This window comes from Otolemur garnettii, unplaced genomic scaffold (genome assembly GCF_000181295.1).
Source record: "Otolemur garnettii isolate 467f Iridium unplaced genomic scaffold, OtoGar3 scaffold00096, whole genome shotgun sequence".
NCBI classification, from domain to species: domain Eukaryota; kingdom Metazoa; phylum Chordata; class Mammalia; order Primates; family Galagidae; genus Otolemur; species Otolemur garnettii.
Window position 1 is genome coordinate 664,060 of NW_003852491.1, and position 16,850 is coordinate 680,909.

At 40.4% G+C, this 16,850-nt stretch overlaps 1 protein-coding gene across 1 annotated transcript in view; it reads left to right on the top strand.

Annotated features, from left to right (window-relative positions):
- The window catches only part of LOC105887568 (transmembrane protein 180-like), a 27,964-nt gene extending 21,052 nt beyond the window's left edge, over positions 1-6,912 (top strand). Inside the window, exon 6 of the mRNA XM_012808872.2 lies at positions 6,780-6,912. Coding sequence (XP_012664326.2) covers positions 6,780-6,912 — 133 coding nt within the window. The remainder of the gene's footprint in view (positions 1-6,779) is intronic.
- Positions 6,913-16,850: the final 9,938 nt, after the last annotated feature.

Sequence of the window (16,850 nt, forward strand, 5' to 3'; positions counted from 1 at the left end):
GTCCCAGCTACTTGGGAGGCTGAGGCAGGAGACTCGCTTGAGCCCAGGAGTTGGAGGTTGCTGTGAGCTGTGATGCCATGGCACTCTGCCCAGGAGGACAGCTTGAGGCTCTGTCTCAAAAAAAAACATATGTGACATATTACAACTATAAGGAACTGTGTACATGTAAGCATGTGCATTTGTTGGGGTTGCTAGAATGAATCTCAGTATAATCAGTTAGTCTTTGACAAGGTTCTTTATATTAAGTCTTGTTGCTAACTATAGTGAACCTGAGCCCTTGTAGCTTTCTAAATGATTAAGAACATTTGGCCCAAAAGATTGTTACTAAAGCAGAATCAGTTCACTGAGTATGTCAGGAATAGGGCTGTAATGTGAAATTTTGTGGAAGGAATTCTATGCAGTATCTCTTAGGATCACAATAATACATGTTCTCAGTTTTACAGAGGAATTATGAATGATGATGTTGAACTTCACCAAAAGCAGATAGAAGTGAACTATCTTCTCCATAGTTCACTTCCCAGTTTCTTCTGTAAATAAGGCTTAATATTTGGTTGCAAAGGGACCACTTGAGAACAAGATTATGTTGAAAGGAAACGATAATCAAATTTAGGTGTTTCTTTTCCCCTTCATTTTTTAAATTATTTTTTAAAGTATAGTAAGACACACATAAAATAAGCCATTTTTAAATGTATGGTTGAATGGCATTAACTACATCCACAGTATTACACAACCATCATCACCATTCATCTCCAGGATTTTTTCATCTTGCAAAACTGAAACTGTAACCATTAAACATGAACTCCCCATTCACTCATCCCCTTCACCCCAGCAACCACCGTTCTACTTTCTGTCTCTGTGACAAATTTGACTACCTTAGGTGCCTCATATAAGTGAAATAATAGGATATGTGTCTTTTTCTGACTGGCTGACTTGACTTAGCATAGTATCCTCAAGGTTCATCCATTGTACAGCATAAGTCACAGTTTCTGTCCTAGTTAAGGCTGAATAATATTTATATACATTATGAGCATAGGTATACAAATACATATGAGCATTATTTGTATAATATATACATACCTATACAATAATAATACATAGCAGCATTATTCACAATATCCAAAAGATGAGAGCAACCAAAGTATCCGTTAATGGATGAATGGATAAACACAATATATTATACCACGTATACATACAATGGAAATTTAGGGGGCATTTTTTGAGAAGTACTATACTGGTAATTTTTCCCATTTAGTCTTTAGGGATGGAAACATTACTACCCCCCAGAGAAAAATAGATGCATAGGGAGTTAAATCTTTACACAGTAGAATTTTTGCAGTTGACCACCCAAGGGACTATAACAAACTGGTCAATATATGGATGTGGTCAACATAAGGAACGAGGCCATCTGTGCTGATACGTACATGTGGTGCATGTCAGGTCTATGAAAATTAGGTCAACTTAAGGATGTGAGAATGTAGGGAGGCAGTCAACAGGGAGGTTCTAATGGTATGTTCATGACAGTAATGTGGTCATATCAAGTCATCAGTGTATTGACTTGTCTTGTCAAAAGCAATTGCCTTTCAGTGGAGAGTATCTTAACTCATTCTACAGGAAGTATAGGACATTCTTAAAAACTGAGTTTTTTCCTTCTGATAAATTTATATTATCAGATATAAATTATATTATCAGAGATGTCATTTTATTTTGCAGAGATTTTAAATTTGGGTCTAGATAAAAATCTCAGCTCCAACCCCAATTCACTAGCTCTGTAACTTTGGGCAATTTAATTGACCTGTCTAAGTTTCAGTGTTTTCTTCAAGGTTATTGTGAAAGTTAGCAGCAATAAGAGAAAAGTATCTATAGACTGAATTATGTCTCCTCAAAATTCATATACCCAAATCCCCAAAGAGAGGCTATTTGGAGATGGGACCCTGGTAGGTAATTAGGTTTAGATGATGTCATGAGGGTGGGCTTGAATGATAGGGATGTATCCTGTAAGAAGAGACAACAGAGAGGAAAATCTACTCCTTCTCCCTCTCCCACCAAGCAAGAACATAACATCCTGTCTACAAGTCAGGAAGGGATTCCTCACCCAAACTTAACCATGCTGGCACCTTGATCTTGGACTTCCAGCCTCCAGAACTGTGAGAAAATTCATTTCAGTTATTTAAGCCACCCGATCTGTGATATTTTGTTATGGCAACCCAAGCTGACACAGGCTAGGCACACGGTAAGCCTGCAATACATGATACACTATCATTCTGAAAAGGCATTCATCTCCCTAGAAAGGAGAAATTTCCTGCCTATTCTTGAGATAGCAACAGTTTCTGTGAACTCAAGTTTTCAGTGGACTGAAACAGTTTATGTGGATCATATTTCAAAAGAGACCACACTGCCACATACACTTAGTTAGGTTCCTTTGGCCTTTTTAATCCCGAGCTCTCCTTTTCTCTGCAGGGGCACTCACTGATACTGATTTTGGTAACAACTCAGTTGACAGAATTGTCTGTTTCTATGTGAACGACCATAAAGTTGCTTTGCAGATACCCTCAGGAAGCAATCTTATTAATTTTATACATTTTTTAGCTGATACTGATAGGGGAAAAAAGAGAGTGGAAAGGAGCCAGGCTTTGCTTTAAATTTGTGATGTGGAAGGTCCTAAATATGATAGGATTAGAAGTGAGAGTATGAGGATTTGTATGGCCCTTTCTACCCCAATTCACAAATGGTTTGGCAGGCGTAAGCTCAGAAAATGAGGTAAAGGGCATTAGACAGTAATATTTTGGAATTTTATTACCTATAAGTAGATATTTTTTCTTTAGAAAGTAGAAGCTAGTGAAGGAAAATTGAGTGCAACGATTTTTCTGTGAGCAGAGGTACGATTATTATTATGTGTATTACAGGAAGGTGATATTAAATATGTTTGTTTACTGCCTCTTTGCCTTCACTAGAGGGTAAGATTTTTGAATGCGAGGACTACTGTTGATTTATTTACTCTGTATCCAAAGCACATAGAACAGTAAGTGTGCAATAAATATTAAATATTTGTTGAATAAATGAAAACATAAGCACGCTTCAGAATTAGTTTTCTACCAAAGATTCATTCAAAAATGTTATCCAGGTTGGAAATGAGAGGTGAAGACATTCTAAAGGCATAATATCCTAATTAATCAATGGATTCATTCATATCCTAGTGGAGTAAATGTAATGTGACAGAGGAAAAGAAATTCTCTAAAATTATGGGCACTTCTTGCTTGGAAAAACAGTTTAGGTGAAAGAGGAAATCTTTTTTTTTTTTTTAGAGACAGCCTCAAGCTGTCCCCCTGGGTAGAGTGCTGTGGCATTACAGCTCACAGCAACCTCCAACTCTTGGGCTCAAGCGAGTCTCCTGCCTCCGCCTCCCAAGTAGCTGGGACCACAGGCGCCCGCCACAATGCCCGGCAATTTTTTGGTTGCAGCCATCATTGTTGTTTTGGTGGGTCCAGGTTGGGGACTCGAACCCGCCACCTTAGGTGTACATGGCTGGTGCTTTAGCCGGTTGAGCCACAGGCGCTGAGCCGAAAGAGGAAATCTTAAGAAAGGAGCAGTGAGGCAGAAATGGTGGTGGGTGCCTATAGTGCCTGTTACTCAGGAGGCTGGGGCAGGAGGATCACTTGAGCCCACGACTTGGAGGCTATAGTGAGCTATGATGATACCACTGCACTTTATAGCCCAGGTGACAGCACAAGACCCTATTTCAAAAAAGAAAAAAAGGTTAAAATTTCAGTAATAACAACACAAGCCTGAAAGTGTTGGGTCTTAAACTATAACATGGTAGTAGTTGCCTTATTTGCCATCAATTTGCCTTATTGATAAATGTTCCTTCCCCTGGCTGCCCTTGAACTTCCAGCCTAAGGTTTTCTCTCTACAGGGGTGACAGTGTGCTCACACAAGCCTTTGCCTCTGCAGATTATCACAGGTGTTCCCCATGCCCCTCTCACCATGGAAAAAGGAGAAAAAATAAATTATGTCTGAGACATAGAAAATCTCCCAGAGAGAACCCCTGGCAGGTGGAATCCAATTTCTTGATATTTCTGAAACTGAAATCTGTTATAAGTACAGAGCACTGAAGGATAATGGGCTCCTGCTGGTAACCAAACACTCAGACAAAAAGCACCGAGGAGCCGCAGCCAAGCAGAAACCAGCCTTTTCATGACACACGGGGTTTCTGAGCACATATTGTAATAATTCTGTGACTAGCTGCTCATGGCCATGGCTCTGTGGGTGCTCCCTCCCTCTCCCGTTCAAAGGTCTTGACCAGGCCACTTCCTTTCTTTTTTGCATTTGAGGTACGTGTGATTTATGTCACTTCAAAATGGAACCTGGGTTTCTGTTGCCTTTTTGGCATCTTGAGCCCATTGTTGGTCCGGTTCTCCCGTCTAGTCTTTCTTGTGGTTCCAATCAGTGAATAGTCAATGTCAGTGAGAGAAGCGTCATGCTTGCAAGCACCTGCAGCACCCAGTTCAAAGGACAATCACAACCTTGTCCTGTTGTTCGCAAAAACCCGTGCTCAGCTGTTTCAAGCCTCCTGTGTTTTTATTGGTAGTGGTCAATTAGAAATCACTGATTCCTTTCCCTAGCGTGGTCAAAAGCAGCAAATTTACGGTAATTTGGGCACAAGTGCCCATTGGAAAGGTACATTATTCAAAGCACTTTGGCTGCAAGTGATGGAAATCTGTGCTGGCTAGCTTAAATAAAAAAAAGGAACATAGCAGCTCAGGCAACTGAAAAGTCAGGGAGAGCTAAATCTCAAATGATGTCATGAACTTGTTTCTCTGACTTTTCTCTGTGTTGGATACAAGCTTTTACCACGTGGCAGCAAGATAACGCCAGGTTTACATAGGCCTTACAGCCCAAGATTGTAAGGAAACATGAACTTTTGTTCCCGTAGCACAGAAAAAGGCCCCAGGTGGACTGTGAAAGGTACTGCATGAGTCACATACCTGTTACTGAGGAAGCAGTTGTACCCTGAGGCATGGAGTCCTCTGACCAGGTCTGGACAGGGGCTCAACCTTGGTGATGGGAGCAGTTGGGCTTCACCAAATCTCAGCGACAGAGGCAGGCTTACTAAAGAAGAGGGGAGAGGATTTTTTTTTTAAAGGAAGAAATGCAGAGAAGAGAAAAAAAATCATATACCCCTAGAAATGAGGTTTTCCATAGATAATTTGCATGGATCAAAAGGATAATCATATTCTGACAGCACCGTCCATGCCTCTGCTAGTTCCAGAGGCTGTGGTCAGTATGTGATAGATGGTCCAGCCTATGACCTTGACCTCTGTGGTTATCTCAGAGCTGGAAAGATAGCAGCAGGAGAGTGGAGAGTGAATAGGTAATAATCATTTCTTCAACTGAGTAGGGATTCAAGGCAAAGGATGATCTTGAGGAGTAGCAGCTGGGAGGCAAATAAAGTCTAGTCCAGAGCACTGAAGACATTCTCTGCTACAATGTTAGGGGCCGAGGTAGTGGTAGTTGGAGGTTTTGCATGTGGTTCCAGGCAGAGGCTTTCTAGGTAATAATGCCTATGCAGACTTCAGAAGTCAGCCCAAACATCCTTTATTCTGGGAAACCTTCCCTGGACTCTGCTTGCCAAGAGTAGCCCGGACCTTGTGACAATGAGCTCTCATCTAATACCTTGAGCTTTTCTATCATAGCAGTTTCTATAGTCATCTTATGTAATCATGTGTAAATCAAACCTATTTATGATTATTTGATTGAGATCTGTTTCCTGCACTGGGAGGTCAGCTCCATGCATGTGAACTCTGTCGGTTTTGCCTTCCACTGAATATCCAGTATTTAGCCCAGTGCCTCACACATTAATAATCTCACAGTACCTGTTTTTTAGATGAATGAATGATCCTCAGGTTCTGGTAAGAGTGATGGGTTTTTAGCATGAAAAAGTAACAAACTGCCTCCTCTTCCCATATAGTTCAACTTTTTCACATCTTTCTTCAAATGGCTGAATTACAGAGGTGTTGTTTTAGATAATCCAGATAACCAAAAAGAAGCTGCAGACCGGAGCCGCTATCAGGATGTTAAACCTGTGGCCTGTGGGCTGCATGCTAATCATATGACGGCTGTCTTGCTTATCTGTGGTGTCAGATATTGCAAAAAATATGCATGGGCTTTTTTTGCTCCTAAGCTTTCATTAGTGTTTGTGTTTTTAATGTCTGGCCCAAGACAACTCTTTTTCTTCCAGTGTGCAGCAGAGAAGAAAAATGGTTGCACACCTCTGCTTCATCAAGAGGAGCCCTCTTCTATTGTGTGTGATTTAAATGAAAAATGTCATCTATCAGGAATGTAATCGAGCACCATAGAAGTTCTTCACACATACTTACCTGGCAGGGGAGATACCATGATCATGAAGTTCTTCGCAGAAAGTCAGACCATGTCACATTTGAATATTATAATTAACCTGGTTTCCTCTTGTAACCATAACCTCTAACCATGTCAAATGACATTGTTTAAAACCTATGAAAGGGAATTTCAAGGCCTTTTTTTTTTTTTAACTGATCAGGTGAATTTAAGATTCACCAAGATCAAGATGCAAGTATTATGAGTGGTAGAGATTATGGAATTATTCAATTGTCTGAAAGAAAATAAAATTATTTGATACAGTTTCTTTTAAGTTTTAAATGGGTTCATAGATAAAACTTTTCTGAAATGTTTTATTAAATGGCTTTGAATTATTAAGAAGCCATTGTAAAGATTAACTATGTTTTGTATCTTTTTTCCCTCCCCAGGACCCTTTCAGATCTTCATGATGCTATGTTTGGTTTGATTTGCCTGATCCCACTGGGCATTTCGATAATTCAGATTCTGGTGTGGAATCCATTCTCAATCAGAAACAAGACCGACTACACAGAAACTTTGTGAGGTCAACACTGGGTGTTATGGGATTCAAACAAAACTTTCCGTGTTTGCCTGTTCTTCTAGGGTTGACAGTGTATTAGAAAATAAACTTGTTCTTTGTAACCTTTAATTTATTTAGAAAACAAATTTTTAAAAATTCCAGCAAATTTTTGGGTTTTTTGACTCTCTAATTACAAAGTTCAATGTGTGTTAAGGCTCGTCTGTTGACTGTTTCTGAGAGGTCTCATGCCCTAGACAAGACGTATCTGTAACTCTTTACCAATTGCCATAGGAGTTGCTTTGGGTCTTTCAGAGCCCACTTGTTTATACATGACATTTTCTTTTGTTTTATTTTTTGTGAGGGGTATGCCTTTTATTGGAAACCTTAAGTACGCTTCAAATAGAACTTAAGGTCTTCAATCAAGGCTCTTATGCATCCTACCCAGAACACTGAAGGTTTTGGATTGGATCAGGGAGAGGGACAGCATGGAGGATGAGTACTTACTTTGCCAGAAGGACTCCTCATGACAAATGCTCTTCAGCCAGCTTATTAGCTTTTGCCACTGGTTCTTTAATGGGTACCCTCATAGAGAAGTCCTGTTCCTGGGAGAGGGTCATATTCACCTGCCAAAATCTGCCACAATCCCTTGATAGGGTTACACCTGCTCCAGGGGTACCAGCTTCCTCATATTACCTGTGAAGACATCAGCCAGCCGGAATGGCTGAGAGATGAAGTGCTATATTTCCATGTATAGGACACAACCAACTTATCTTCCTCAGAAATTTTATTGATACCCAGGATGACAATGACATGTTAGAGGGATTCATAGTCCTACAGGATCTTTCGTATCTCACAGGCAGCATCATAATGCTCATTGCCATCAATGTTGGGATTCATGATGCAAGAGGTGAAGTCTAGAGGAGCCACAGTTGAACAGGTGCTCAGCTTAGTAACAGCCCAGGACAGCACGATGGTAGCATCCAAATGGGCAAAGTAGTGGCAGGGCAGAGTCAGTGAAATCATTTGCAGGCACAAAGATAGCCTGTGTAGGAGTGACAGACCCCTTTTTGGTGGTGGTGATTCTTTCTTGCATAGCACCTAAGTTAAGCTAATAGCCCCCAGGAAAAGGGATTCTGCCCAATAAGGCAGATATCTCTAAGCCACCCTGAACAAAGGGAGAGATGATATCAATAAATAGCAGTACGGTCTCAGCGCCCGTAGCACAGTGGTTAGGATGCCAGGCTACATACACTGGGACTGGCAGTTTGAACCTAGCCCAGCTAAACAACAATGACAACTGCAACAAAAAACAGCGGGGCACTGTGGTGGGCACCTGTAGTCCCAGCTACTTGGGAGGCTGAGGCAAGAGAATTGCTTAAGCCCAAGAGTTGGAGGCTGTTGTGAGCTGTGACACCACAGCACTCTACCTAGGGCACCATAGTGAGATTCTATCTCAAAAAAATTAATAAAAATAAATAAATAGATAAACAGCAGTACATCTTCACCTTCTTGTACACCTGAAGTATTCAGTCAGAGTCCAGTCTCTGGTAGCTGGGTATGAGCACCAGGTGGTTTGTTCATTTGATTGTATACCAGTACTACCTGGGGTAGCATCTTTTAAGTTGATAACACCAGACTCAATCACTTCACGTTATAAGTCATTGCCTTTGTGGGTTTTCTCACCAAATCAGCAAACACAGAGTACCCACCATATGCTTGGTGACATTGTTGATTAACTCCCACGATTGGTACAGTGTTACCACCTATAGTACCACCAAAAAGCCAAATTTTGCCAAAATTGGGAGATGGGCATATTCACCTACCAAAATCTGCTATAATCCTTTGATGGTTTCCTTCAGGGGTATCAGCTTCCCCATTACGACCTGTGAAGACACTGGCAACCTGGAATGGCTGAGAAAAATGCTATGTTTTCCATGTACAGGACATAGCTAACTTGTCTTCCTCAAAAAGTTGATTCAATTTTGCCCCCTATGGTGTATGGAGCCAGCAGATCTACAACCTTGAATGCCCACCAGAATGTCCTGCTCAACACTCATTTTTATGAACTCAGGAGCATTATCATGAATAGGAGAAAATTGTTTGGTTTTGATAGAATCTCTCTCATCAACAGGTTCTCTCCAATGATGTTCATGATTCTGCTCAAAGTCTCATAGTCAATAGAGATTTTGATTGGTACTCCAGCCTTCAGGACTTTTTGGCATCTAACCAAGCCTCTGTTTCATCCATACCAGTGGTGCTTACTGTGCTCTTACCCAAATGCTGGGTCACCTCCAAACCCAGCCTGGGCATTTAGGATGGGTGGTAGTCCCTCATCAAACTTGACATCCACCACTGGACTAGTGACACTATGTTGTGCTCAGTGGCAGTGCCTGCCTTTGGTCAAGAAGGTGTCTGTGCTGTAGAGTCCTGGGCAAGTCGGACCACTGCCAGATGACCCAGAGAGAGCTGAGCTTGGGGTAGCAATGCTGAAAGGCTGAGTCCCCTTAAGGCCCTGGAGGCCAAGGCAGCATCCACACAACCCACAAGACTCAACATAGCCAAGTCTGGGTAGAGACTTCCTCTTATGTTTTTAAACCTCATGTTGTTTCTTTGACCAATTTTATTTGTAAGATGATCTTTTTCTCACTAATCTTAAATCACCAGTATGTGTAGATTCCTTGTGATTAATAGTGGAGAAGGTCACAGCACTCTTTGCTTTTAATGCATTTAAAAATACATTTTAATTTAATATATTTTAGTATGATACTATAAGCAGCATGGTACTAGCATAAAAACAGACATGTCAACCAATAGAATAGGATAGAAAGCCCAGAAATAAACCCATGCGTTTATGATCAAGACGCCAAGAACAAAGATGCCAAGAAGACACAATGGGACAAGGAGAGTCCTTTCAATAGATGGGGTCAGGAAAACTGGATATTCACATGTGGAAGAATGAAACTGGTTTCTTATCTCACCCCGTATACAAAATCAACTCAAAATTGATTTAAAACAAATATAAGACCTGAAACTGTAAAACTGAACATGTAGGGGACCATCTCCATGACATTGGGCCAGGCCAGTGTTTTCCAACCTCCTTTATCTCACCACACACTTGAACCTGTAGTTAAAAATAGTTAAAAAAAGAATATGCTTACTCTGCTTTGAACTTCTTTTGAAAACAATTTAATTAATAATCTTTAAAATTTTTCAAGGCACACCTAAGATTCTCTCATGCCATGGCACAGGTTGAAAATCACTGGTTTGGGCAATGATTTCTTAGATAGCATCCAAAAGCACAGGTAATAAAAGAAAACTAGACAAATGGGGTTACATCAAACTAAAATGCTTCTGCCCAGCAAAGGAAACAATTAACAGAGTGGATTGAGAGAAAATATTTTTAAATTATTCATCAGATAAGGGGCTATTATCCAAAACATATGAGAAACTTAAACATCTCAATAGCAAGAAAACAACCAATTTAAAAAATGGGCAAGGAACCTGAATAGACATTTCTCAAAAGAAGACATATGAATGGCCAACCGATATATTTAAAACCGCTCAGAAGCTTTAATCACCAGAGAAATGCAAATTAAAACCACAATAAGAGATCACTTCAAGCTGGTTAGAATAGTTGTTACTAAAAAGAGAAAAGATAATGAGTGTTGGTGAGAATGTAGAGAAAAGGGAACTCCGGTACGCTGTTAGTGGCAATGTAAATTAGTACAGCCATTTTAGAAAACAGTATGGAGATTCCTCAAAGAACTAAAAATAGGATTACCATATGATCCAACAACCCATTTCTGGGTCTATATCCAAAGGAAATGAAACCAGTATATTGCAGAGCTATCTGCACTCTCATGTGTATTTCTGCAGCGTTCACAATAGATAAGATATGGGAGCCACCTAAGTGTCCATCAATGGCTGAATGGATAAAAACAATTGTCCAGCTTTCAGCCGGGAGAAAGACATATGGGCAGGGCTAACACTGCCCTGGTAAAGGTATAGATGGCACAGTCCTCCTGTAGTCACCTGCTCTGCGGGGTGTCCCCCTTCCTTCTCTCTTGGGAGCCCCTCCTTGAAACATGAAGGGCCGCAGAGATGGCCATGTGTGTGGCCAGCAGGGCAGGAGCTTCTGAGGCTACTTGGCCCATGGGCACACAAGTGGGTCTCTGGGGCCTGCGTGTGGCGCTCCCGGTCTCCTCTGTGCAGCAGGGCCTCAGGCATTGGCCCTCACACTGCCAGGTCATGAGCTGCCTTGCCAGCCCCGCCGCTGCCTCCTCCCCTGATTATGGTACTTAGCAGAGGCCATTCCGGCTTACTCCCACTGGATCCTGGATCTTCCCAGACTGGAACCCCACATGCCTATGAGGCCCACGTGGGAGGGTGCAGTGGTCCCAGGAGGTCTACTAGGCTTACCTACTCCCAAGTGGTATCACCCATGTATAACGTGCATCCTTATTTTTTCCTCAAAACCTTGGGCAAAAAATACACAGCAAAATACAGCACAAAGGAATGCTATATAGCCTTGAAAAAGAAGGAAATTCTTTCATTTGTGACAATCTGGATAAACCTGGAGGCTATTATGCTAAGTGAAATAAGCCGTGCATGGAAGGATAAACACTGCATGATCTCACATGAGGAATCCAAACAAGATGATCTCATGGTAACAGAGAGTAGAATGGTTGTTACCAGAGACTGGGGGCGGGAGGGAAGGAGAAAGGGAGTTGTTGATCTGAGGATTTAAAGTTTTAGATGGACACAGGGAATAAATTTTAGTGACCTATTGCACTGCATGTTGACCATAGTTAATAATAATGTATCATATATTTCAAAATTGCTAAAAGAACAGATTTTAAATGTCCTCACCATAAAAAAATGATAAGGAAGTAAAGTGATGGACATGTTAATTAAGTTGATTTAACCTTCCTGCAATTCTTGTATACATAAAAATATCACATTGTACCCTGTAAATATATACAATTATTATTTGTCAACTAAAGACATAGGTTAGTAAAAAATAGTAGACAAGGTCAGATTTGAGAAATTCAGGGACCAAGGTAAGAGAATTCAAATAACTGAGATTTATCCAGCTGACTGTTTCTCAGTCAGGGTGCTTCGGTTGTAAAGAAATAGGAATTCAATTTGAATTATCTTTTTTTTTTTTTTTTTTTGAGACAGAGTCTCACTCTCACCCTGGGTAGTGTGCCCTAGTATCATAGCTCACAGTAACCTCAAATTTCTGGGCTCAAGAGATCCTTTTGTTGCAGCCTCTCGTGTTGCTGGGACTACAGGTCCTTGTAACGATGCCTGGCTAGTTTTTCTGCTTGTAGTAGAGACAGAGTCTCCCTGTTGCTTAGGCTGGTCTCAGAGTTCTTGAGCTCAGGGGATCCACCTGCTTTGGCTTTCCAGTGTGCTAGGATTACAGGCCAATTTCAATTGTCTTAAAGAGAGTTTTTTGTTTTTTTTTTGAAGGATATAATAGGCAAACTCAGATGCATTCAGGTGTAGGAAATTATAGAGTTGTACCATAACTAGGGGAAGGCAGGGACTCAGATAGCTCTGTTTATCTCTGCCATCTCTGTTTCATTGTTTCTCTCTCTCTCTCTCTCTCTCTCATTTAGTCACCACCACATCTCACTCAGATTCTGTGTCCTTATTCAGATTTTCTTAGCCAAGAGTGGTAATCAGCTCAGCAGGAGACACTTGTACACATTGGTGTGCTAGAAATATTTAGAAGTGACTCTTTGAAAATAAATTATACATATTTATACATATGTGATGTAATAACATTACATACGTATAATGTAAATCATACTAATAAAAAGGATGTCTAGAACATGGTTTACAAATAATAATAAAATAACCATACTCTTGATTGTAAATGCCATACATCTGTAATTTTGATGCGATTTGTTCTTTCTTACAAATTCCACTACTGGTTTTTATAATTCACAACAACAGAGCCATGAAATCAAGACTATGAGTCAATGCTCAATTACTATTCAGTTCAACAAGTCACTCATGTCATTGACCACGGAATATATTCCAGCCTAAATCTTGTCTTAGGCCAGGTATGGTGCCTTATGCCTATAATCCTAGCATATTGGGAGGCCAAGGTGGGAGGATCACTTAAACTCAGGAGTTTGAGACCAGCCTGAGCAAGAATGAGATCTCATGTCTTCCAAAAATAGAAAAATTATCCAGGTGTTATGGCAAGCACCTGTAATCCCAGCCACCAGCTACTTGGGAGGCTGAGGCAGGAGGATTGCTTGAGTTCAGGAGTTTGAGGTTGTAGTGAGCTATGATGACACTGCTGCAGTCTAGCCCCAGCAACAGAGTGAGAGTCTGTCCTCCTCCTCCCCAAAAGAAGTAAAAAATAAAATGTTTTATATCTTTGTTTATGTTAACAAGACAAAGTGAAACAAAAAAGACACACTTCTGAACTTCATTTGGCCACCAATGATGTGAGCAATTTCTTTGTTGAGTTGAATGACAGGTTTTAAATATTGGGAAAAAGATCTCAATTTTTTGTGTGCTTTTTAAAGTATAATGGCTATAGATATACAGCTTTGAGTTTTGAATTTAAACTATATTATTACCATTTTTCTTACTACTGTCTTAATTCTAGATTAGAGGCTGGCAAACTATAGCCAATGAGTCAGAGCTAACCTGTGGTCTGTTTTTGTTCATCCTAATAACCAAAGATCTAATAACCAAAGAAGCAGAGCCAGTATATGGCTCCCACAAGGCTTAAAATATTATCTGGCTCCTTACAGAAAAAGTCTGCTGATCCCTTATCTAGAAAATCAGCAAAAGCAAACAATTATTATACTGATTTCCATGGTATAGATGCTTAAATTACACACAATTTCAAGCTCCCTGTGTGATACCAGTGAACACAGATTTGGGAAGAAATGAACAGTAGCCTATCATAGCATAAATAATAGTAAAACGGGATAAAATAGTCAGGAAGTAATGAGTTTTGAGTTTTTATCACTTTTGTTTTTAAGATAATTTATTTAATTGCAAAATCATGTATGTTAAGTTCTAATAATGGCCTGTGTTCAAAATCCCGCTTGAGAAATTTTTCGGAAGTCAGCAACTGGCTCCCACCAGCAGGTATGAGCAGGCTCCAGCATACCGCTGGGCGTGCATCACAAAGTTCTCACGGGCTGCTGCTGCTTGTCTGTGGGTGAGCCTGTTCACAAAGAAGAAAATGTGGGTGGGGTAGACCTGAACTATATTCTGAGTTCTCTGATCCAAGCCAGAATGTTGTAGTAAGAGAGTACAAAATGAGGTATTTTCCAAATTTGTTTTCATTTTGTTTACCCCAAACTCAGCAAAGTTCTCTTAGGGCCTAGAGTTGGGAAAAGCTAAGGATAGAAGGACAGAGATAGTGACTGCATTCTCTTCCAGAAAGGCTTACTGATCATAAACTCACATTCAATTCTACAAGGAGAGGGAGCTTAAGGTTGTGAAGAAGTTTGGATTTGTGCACGACAGATGGTAGATTTAAATCCAATCATAGCAATAATGAAACTACATACACACATGGTCTCAGCTAGCCAATGAATCTGCTTACCTGAAAGAGTTTCTGCAGAAATTTTTAAGAAGTTGGCAATTGGGGGTTGGCGCCTGTGGCTCAGTGGGTAGGGCACCAGCCCCATATACCAGGGATGGTGAGTTCAAACCCAGCCCTGGCCAAATCCTTACAAAAAGTAGCTGGGTGTTGTGGCAGATGCTGGTAGTCCCAGCTCCTTGGGAGGCTAAGGCAAGAGAATTGCCTAAGCCCAGGAGTTGGAGGTTGCTGTGAACTGTGATGCCACAGCACTCTACCAAGGGTGAGAAAGTGAGACTCTATTGCTAAAAAAATAAAAAAAGAAGAAGTTGGCAATTGGAAAGCCACGTTATTAGCCTTAAGGACACTGAAGTCTTTCAAGTTTCCTGGAAATGGCTATAAAGTTTTTAAAAATTGGCTTGGTGCCTGTAGCTCAGAGGCTAGGGTACCAGCCACGTACACTGGAGCTCACTGGAGTTGGCGGGTTCCAATTCAGCCCGGACCTGCCAAACAACAATGATAACTACAACCAAAAAACAGCTGGTCAGCTCAGCTCCTGTAGCACAGTGGTTATGGCACCAGCCACATACACCGAGGGTGGCGGGTTTGAACCCGGCCTGGGCCTGCTAAACAACTGCAACCAAAAAATAGCCAGGTGTTATGGTGGTCGCCAGTAGTTCCAGCTACTAGGGAGGCTGAGGCAAGAGAATCGCTTAAGCCCGAGACTTAGAAGTTGCTGTGAGCTGTGACGCTATGACACTGTACCATGGGCAACATAGTGAGACTCTGTTTCAAAACAAACAAAAAGAAAGAAAGAAAGAAAATAGGCAGGCGTTGTGGTGGGTGCCTGTAGTCCCAGCTACTTGGGAGGCTGAGGCAGCAGAGTCACTTAAGCCCAAGAGTTTGAGGTTGCTGTGAGTTGTGATGCCATAGCACTCTAGCAAGGGCAACAGCTTGAGACTCTGTCTCAAAAAAAAAAAACATTAAAAATTTAAATAAAAACACAAACAGTAAAAGACAGACATTATTATATTGGATAACAATGTAAGATCAAACTACAGGCTCGGCGCCTCTGGCTCAAGTGGCTAAGGCGCCAGCCACATACACCTAAGGTGGCGGGTTCGAATCCAGCCGGGCCCGCCAAGCAACAATGATGGCTGCAACCGAAAAAAAATAGCCAGGCATTGTGGCAGGTGCCTGTGGTCCCAGCAACTTGGGAGGCAGAGGCAGGAGACTCACTTGAGCCCAGGAATTGGAGGTTGCTGTGAGCTATGCCATGGCACTCTACCCAGGGGGACAGCTTGAGGCTCTGTCTCAAAAAAAAAAAAAGATCAAACTACATGCTATGTACAAAAGGCTCACTTTAAATATAAAAATACAGACATGTTAAAAGTCAAAGGATCAAAAATAAAACATGCGAACACATTAAGCAAAGGAAAACTGAAATAGCTGTATTAATATAAGGTAAAGAGGAGTTCAGAAGAAGGAATGTTACCAAGAGTAAGAAGGGAGATCACATTACGAAAAGTGGGTCAATGAACCAAAAAGATAAAACAATTCTAAATGTTTTGAAATCCTAAATGTTAACAACAGAGCTTCAAAATGCACAAAGCAAAAATTGATAAGAAGAGAATGGAGAAATAGACAAATCCACAATTATAGGTGGAGACTTCAATACTTCTCTCTTAGTAATCAATAGAACAAGTAGACAGAAAACTAATAAGCGTATAGAAGATATAAACAATTCTAAAATAAAATTGAGCCAACAATAGCAGAATACATATTCTTTCTAAGGCCATATCTGGGCAATAAAATGAACCACAACTAATGTAAGAGAATAGCAATTATAAACTATGTCCTCTGATCACATGGAATTAAATTAGAAACCAATAACAAATATACCTGAGCAATTTCCAAATATCTAGAAGTTAAAAAAGAAAAAACCACTTATAAATAATTCACTGGCCAAAGAGGAAATCACAAAGGAAATTAGAATATATTTTGAATTGAACAAAAATGAAAACCCAACATAACAAAATTCATGGGATATAATAAACACTGTGAATAGCGGGACATTTATAGCATTAAATGCTTATATAAGAGAAAAAGAATCTCAAATTATTGATCTATGCAATTATCAATGAAAATAGAAAAACTAGAAACATAAGAGCAAATTAAATCCAAATTAAGTAGAAGCAGCATATACTAAAGATTAGAAACAAAAATAATTAAAAAAGAAAATCAATAATGCCAGAAGCTGGTTCTTTGAAAAAGCCATTAAAACTGATAATCTTAGTATCAGATTATTCAAAAGTGAAAGAGAAAAGACATGAATTTCCACTGTTAGGAATGGCAGAAAGGATATCAATCCAGATTCTACAGATACATAAAGGATAATAA